At 38.5% G+C, this 7,088-nt stretch overlaps 1 protein-coding gene across 1 annotated transcript; it reads right to left on the bottom strand.

The window, feature by feature from the left end:
- Nucleotides 1–201: 201 nt before the first annotated feature.
- Nucleotides 202–5,507, bottom strand: LOC103199374 (serine peptidase inhibitor Kazal type 13). The gene is made up of 4 exons (XM_042781352.1): nt 5,438–5,507; nt 1,889–1,977; nt 745–869; nt 202–214 (listed from the first exon to the last, which is right to left on the bottom strand). Exons 1-4 carry the CDS (start codon nt 5,505–5,507, stop codon nt 202–204), a joined length of 297 nt encoding a protein of 98 aa, XP_042637286.1.
- Between the last annotated feature and the right edge of the window lie 1,581 nt (nt 5,508–7,088).

The raw sequence follows: 7,088 nt of genomic DNA, 5'->3' as shown, positions 1-7,088 counted from the left end.
AGGCCCAGCCAAGCTGACACACAAACATAACTACCACAATCACCATGTGATGGGAATGTGTTACTGGGAGCCCATGAGGAATCTTCCTAAAAGAAGAACTCACAGGGAATGGAAGACTTAATGTCAAGACACAGGCTGATTTGTAAAAATAATTTTAAGTTGAGCTAAAAAATGATTTTTAAGCTAAATTTTGCACTGAATTTAGTTGAAAGGCCTAAAATAAAAATGAAAAATTTTCAATTTTTATGTGCATCACCATATTGTCATGCAATAGTGAATAGCTGTATCTGCACGTATGTTTCTGTCTGTCTCTATCTAGATCTGTCTATATCTACTAAGAAACTTAGTAGGTGCTATTCATAGGTTGTCAATATGACTTGCTAAAGAAAATTTGAGTGATTACAAAAAAAAAAAGATTTCCACTTATTGCTTGAATATGATCTACAGACTATCTACAGATTTTATTTCTGTACAATTCTTTCAATATAACATGAAAGCTCTTCTTCTTTTATTATTATTTTTAAAGATATCAACTTTAAATACTAACTAAACTTTTACTAGAGACTTTGTTCTATCTATCTATCTATATACATACATATGTATAGCCTGTCTCCAATCTTTTATAAATAATGGAGGCTATTTAAGAAAATTTTGTGTATCAGTAAAATCCAATTTTTTGGCTAAGGATATTTGAATCTCTGTAAAAAGAATAAATAAAAAAATGATATTTTATTGTGAACTTACGCCTGATCGACACATAGGAAACACTCATTCTGGTAAGTGCGGCCAGTTGTAGCACAAATATAAGATGTAACATCAGGACAGTATGCTGGAAAATTAGGTTCTGGATAGTACATTTCACATTCAGGCTGCAAATATAATAAAATATCATAAGGATAGTAAATAATAGATTTTGCTCCTCTATCCCTCATCTTTCACTTTTGCCTTAATTCAGAAATAATGTTAAATCTTGCTAGTCAATCAGTATTTTTCAAATATTTCCTGTGCTCTCGGCTTCAGCCATGCCAGGTTTTCTGACTGTAGTGTTTTCTGCTCCTATCCCATCATCTCTTAAAGTCATAAAACCAAAAAATATAAAACAATGTGATTGAGTTGATTCTGACTCCTAGTGTCACTATAGGATAGAGTAGAATCGCCCCCATAGAGTTTCCAAGGACACATATTGCCACATCTGTTGTGTTCCACAAAATGCTGGTGGGTTTGAACTGCCGACCTTTTGGTTAGGAGACAGATGCCTTAATCACTGCACCACCAGAACTCCTTTTAAAGCCATGTTATTGTTGTTGTTATGTGCCATCGAGTCAGCCCCAACTCATAGTGACCCATCCTTGGGTTTCCAAGGTGGTATCACTATGGAAGTGCATTGCCCAACCTTCCTTCCAAGGAGTGGCTGGTGGGTTTGAACTGCCAGCCTTCTGGTTAGCCGTCAAGTGCCTTAGGCACTATGCTATCAGAGCTCCTTCTTAAAGTCATGAGCATTGTATAATACTAGTTTAACACCTTATGCAAAGTATTCATTTAAACTTGTTATTCTAATCAGTGCAACTCATTGTACGAAGTTTGTGAGTAGAAATAATACGTTTGTGAACTTCTAGAAGGCAAGGGCTCAAGTGCAGTTGCTAAGAATTGTTAAGAATAAGGCTCTGTATGGCGATTAGGGATAAATTCTAGATTTACTACTGTTTAGTTTGTGAGTGACAGGTAATATTTTCATTTAATACTCATAGATATTTTACTATTATAATGCATGTACTATGTACCCAAAGTCACATAAAAATCTTTCATTCTGTTTACCACATAAGGCTTTAGGTTCTTTGTGTTAAGGGAGTGATCAAATTAGAATCCAGAACTGAGAAAATAAATTTACCTTAGGCCATTGAGAGACATCATATGCTTTAGAAAGATCTGTAAATAAAATACAGAGAAAATAGCTTAAAGGAAATAGTTGTCCATGGCCTATGAGTTCATCCACTGAGATCATTCTTTGAGTAAACCAAAAACAAAACCAGTAGGTTCATTGCTATTGAGTTGATTCTGACACATCGTCACCCTACAGGACAAAGTAGAACTGCTGATTGTGGAACAGACCATCAACTGCTTATATGCAAATTCAAGTTGAAGCTGAAGACAATTGCAACAAGTTCACAGAGCCAAAATATGACCTTGGTTTCATCCCTCCCAAATTTAGAGACCATCTAAAGAATAGATTTGATGCATTGAACACCAATGACTGAAAACCAGATGAACTATGGGATGACATCAAGAACATCATCCATGAAGAGAGCAAAAGGTCATCAAAAAGATAGGAAAGGAATATACCAAAAATGGAATGGCTTTAATGAATAGGAATTTATTCTCTTGCAATTTTGGAGGTTAGAAGTCCGAGTTCCAGGTGTCATCTTCTAGGGTCTGGGTGAAAGCCCCTTGACCTTGGGCTTCAGCTCTGCCTCTTGCTCCCAGCCCACTGAAGCTAGAGGCATCTCTTCATTCAGGCAGCTGTTGGCTGTTGATGCTGACAAGCCCAAGGTCAGCAAGTGAAAAGGTACAATCCCGATATTACCAAACCACACAGCAGGCCATTGATTCAAGTCCATTAAAAGTCCCAAGATTGGCGGAGCATGGCAGGCTGCTGAATAAAGACTCGGCTACATGGAGGGTTCAAGAGTGCCAAAAAGCTGAAGACCTTCCTCAAATCTACTGCTTATATACTGGAAGCAGACCACAACTCTAAAGCAGTTATTGAGCTGCTCCAGTAGATTCCACCATGGAATTGATTGCCAGTCTCACCATGGGGCATATAAGTACATCCAGCTGCCCAGCCATGTAACCAGGCCTAGCCAAATTGACAACAACCTTAACTGTCACACTTGCAAACCAAACAACTACTCATCAGCAGGACTATACGTAAAGGAATTAGGTATATTCATGCATTGGGATTTTATTCAGCAAAAGTAAATGAATTATACAGAAAAATACATGTAAATTTAAGTAATATAACATTGAGAAAAAAGTAAATTTCAAATGATTATGTGATTCCTCAATGTAAAACTGAGTGAAAAAGTCTCACAAGAAAAGTATAACTTTTTACAATATTGTAAAAACTAATGGGGGCAACATCTTCTGACCTCCTTTAACTTCACGAGGCAGAGACAGAATCACCATTAGCAGCCAAAGGCTTATTCCTATGAGGCCAGACATGACGTTGTCACCCAGCCTTTTTACCAATTCTGACACCAACCATCCCTCCCATGGCACTCACTACTTCTCTGCTGGGCTTGATAATTCATTACAATGACCATACAGAACTCACAGACAATACTCATGATTATAGGGTTTACTAGGGAAGTAACATAGTGTCTAAGACATTTGACTACTAACCAGGAGGCTGGTGGTTCAAAGCCACCTTGGAAGGAAGACTGGGCAATCTACTTCTGTAGAGATACTGCCTCAGAAACCCAAGAAGGCTTCATTATGAGTTGCAATTGACTCAATGGCAGTGAGTTTTTTTTTTTTTTTGGAACAGGCTACAGTTCAGGTTCAAGAACCTCTCAGGTTATAATTCTTTGATCAGGACAGTGCTATGTCCTCAAGCACAACTTTCTGGCCCTTGGCCTGGTCTCTGCCTTGCAAATGTTACAAAACTCTTTTAGCTCTGCTTATAGGAGCTCTGGTAGCATAGTGCCTAAGGCACTTGACTGCTAACCAGAAGGCTGGTGGTTCAAACATACCAGCCATTCCTTGGAAGGAAGACTGAGCAATCTACTTCCGTAGTGATACTGCCTCAGAAACCAAGGAAGGGTCACGTCCGACTCAACGGCATATAACAACAACAACATAGATACACCTGCATGAACCCCACTCTGCCAGCAAGCCTCTTGCCCAAAGGCACTCAGTTTTCTCTCTCTGTGGGCCAGCAAGCCTGCAGCTCTATCTTGTGCCTCTTGGTTCCTCTGCGGTCATCTCATTTGGTTGTCTCAGTTGTTGTCTCTGTCAAGGTAGTCCACTTCAGTGATCTTGGGTCCAAGGATGCACGCCACACCACCTTCAGCTCTTCTTCTTGATGGCAGTGAGATCCCCCTTTTTGTCTCTAGGAAGGCTCATTTTAAGGCTAGCAGAATGACAAAACTAACCAAATCCCCACACTAGAGTTCCATCCACCTTATTTGCATGGTTCCACCTACTAATCTGGTGGGAGTCACAAAGACTGGTGAGAAAAGCAATACCAAGTAATCCACTTTACTGCAAATGTAAAACAATTATAAAATTATACTTTTCAAATATACATGGACACTAGAATTACATTAAAAATAAACACAGGGGAAGAATGGGGACAAGATTTAGGGCATTTACCTTGGATGAAGATATGAAAAAGTAATAGTAAAGTGAGGACTATATTTGTGGATTTGAATTTTTGTCAATATTTTATATTTCTTCATTAATGATATATTAATGTTGCTAGTGTTGCTATGTGCCATTGAGTCAGACCCAAGTCATAGCTATCCTTCCTTGGGTTTCCGAAGCAGTATCACTACAGAAGTAGATTGCCCCATCTTCCTTCCGATGAGTGGCTGGTGGGTTTGAACCACCAGCCTTCTGGTTAGCAGTCAAGTGCCTTAGGCACTATGCTACCAGAGCTCCTGATATCTTAATAATGATTATTAATTGGATATAATTATATATAATGAACCAAACAGTAAGATTAACCCAGTTTTATCCAACTGAGGGTTAATTAGAGGGATAAAGTCAATTGCTGAGAACCTATACACAATAGATAATCAATTGATGGCAGCTACATTTTTAACATTCATTTATTAAGGACTGGGTAATCTTCCCATCTAAAGACCATAAACTTAATCACACCCACAAAGTCACTTTTGCTATGTAAGGCAACATAGTTACAGATTCTGGGAATGAGGAAGTGAACATCTTGGGGGCCATTCTTCTATCATAGCAACTAACATGGCTTTTGTCTTTACTTCAAATCACTTGGTTGTGATTGCCTCACTGAGAAGACATGCATGTCAACCCCACTGCCATTCCCACAAGCATCTTTTGTTTTCCATGGATTCTGGACCTTTTTGAAACTCAAATGAGAATTGTGCAGCATTTTACTAGGAAAGTAAAAGAAAAACAAAATCATGTTTACACAATGTTTTGCTTATAATTAAAACACTAAACATTGCTCTAGATGGATATTGGCTCAACAAAACAGCAATTGAGAAAAAAATTGAGAAAGAAATTTGATTGATCAAACTAAGGAATCAAATTTTAACATTCCCCAATTTGAATTATTTGGACTGAATGCTTGTTTCAATAAAAAAAGTTGTCTACCCTAAATCATAGATGATGAATTTCTTGCCTTTATTATTTTTTTTTAACTAGAAGTTTTCTTCCCAAGACTTAAATGATTGCTTACCTGAAACGACAATCTGTGTCAAAGTGGAAGATAGCAGGAAAAAGATGGTCACACAGGGACAAGAAGCCATCTGCTTTCATCAATTGTCTTGCTTTGGAGAACCTTGAAAAAATACTTAAAATAGTTTATTTCTAATCACTTGTATAGGTTCACACTCCAAACATAAGAGACTCCATGATGCTGAGCTGGTGCCATTTCCACAAACTTGATTGTGGTAATCTCACATTGGCCTGGTCTCCAGGAATTCAGGCCTGAGAGGGCCTTTCTGCTCTAAAGCAGAGAAGAGAAAATCATTAAATGACATTTTTTTTTTTCCTTTTTTCTTTTCTTCCCGCCTGCAGCAAGTTTATAATCACAGTCCTGGCCTAGAAGAGGAACCAGGTCAGGACTTTATTTCAGCTCTCACTGTCACCCAAAAAATGCTGGAATCTGGCCCTAGAGCAGTGGACCCAATAGTCCACGGCAGAGTTCAAGGGGAAGAGCGTTTAATTAAGAAGTGCACCAAGGAGAGACAAAAGGGGTATCAGTGACTCCAAAAAGTCTGCTCTGCTCAGCTCGAATAATCAGGGGTTCACATACTCTAGGAAAAAGCTGCACAGCATGTATGCAGAATTAATTAACAATTTTCCAAAAGTTAGATAGGACAATGGGCAATTAAGAATGGAATGTTTCTTGTGAGTTCCTGTTGTTGTTATGTGCCATCCTTGTGCTGTCTTCTGACCAACTCATAGTGGCCCCTCCTTGAGTTTCTGAGGCAGTATCACTACAGAAGTAGACTGCCCAACCTTCCTTCCCAGGAGTGGCTGGTAAGTTTAAATGGCCAGTCTTATAGTTAGCGGCCAAATGCCTTAGGCACTTCGCTATCAGAGAGTTCCTAGCAGTCAGGTAATCCTTAAGAGGTGCCATCTGGGTTTATCAAAGTCTAGGTGGCTGGTCCTAAAGTCGAGCCCTGGAAACTTTGTTGACACAGATGGCCCTGTCTTAGATCACAGGGTGCAGCAGGAACTGATAACTGTATCTTAGAGAGAGAACAAGTTAATTATAACACAAGGTTTAAGTCAAGTTTTAAAGAAATGACATCTTAATTAAACATCTGGAAGAAGCAAGCCTAACAAAGCAAAAATCTTCATCCTCACATCACCAGGGCTAACCCTAGTGGTGTTACCTAGAACTAAGGAGCTCTAGTGGCATAGTGGATAAGGCATTTGGCTGCTAACTGGAAGGTCAGTGGTTCAAAGCTAGAACTAGGATGACTCTACCCAATCCAGAACACTCTTGTTAGTTAATATGGGAACTTACAGAATTATTAAGAATTCTGGGACAACAGGTTTGATCTTAGGACATTCTATATAGGCAGAGATATATTGTCACCAATATCACAAGTTGTTTGATTCTCTGGGGTGGACACATTTCTCCCACACTGAATTGCTTCATTTTTCAGCTAGGTTTCTCTCCTTCAGGACAGCCCCATGAGCTCAAACACAAAGAATAAATTGAAAATGGAAATTTTGGCCTTAGGTTATAAGAATTATATGTACCTGACCCAAGGTACATATACATATATGTACCTATATCATATATATGTAAGATTCACATAATCAGATTATGTAAACATATACATTTATTATATATATTTATATAATCTGATTAT

This window comes from Orycteropus afer, unplaced genomic scaffold, assembly GCF_000298275.1.
Source record: "Orycteropus afer afer isolate SDZICR_OR568_19922 unplaced genomic scaffold, OryAfe1.0 scaffold00110, whole genome shotgun sequence".
Classification (NCBI taxonomy): Eukaryota; Metazoa; Chordata; class Mammalia; order Tubulidentata; family Orycteropodidae; genus Orycteropus; species Orycteropus afer.
Note: the sequence above shows the minus strand (reverse complement) of the source record. Positions and strands in the feature narration are given on the sequence as shown.

What these genes read in the sequence shown, in the direction of transcription:
- LOC103199374 (XM_042781352.1), bottom strand. Translation starts at nt 5,507, where the DNA reads ATGGCTTCTTGTCCCTGTGTGACCATCTTTTTCCTGCTATCTTCCACT. An exon ending in GACACAGATTGTCGTTTCAG is followed by an intron (nt 1,978 to 5,437) that starts GTAAGCAATCAT and finishes ATGAACTCATAG; the next exon opens with GCCATGGACAACTATTTCCT. An exon ending in ATGTCTCTCAATGGCCTAAG is followed by an intron (nt 870 to 1,888) that starts GTAAATTTATTT and finishes TTATATTTGCAG; the next exon opens with CCTGAATGTGAAATGTACTA.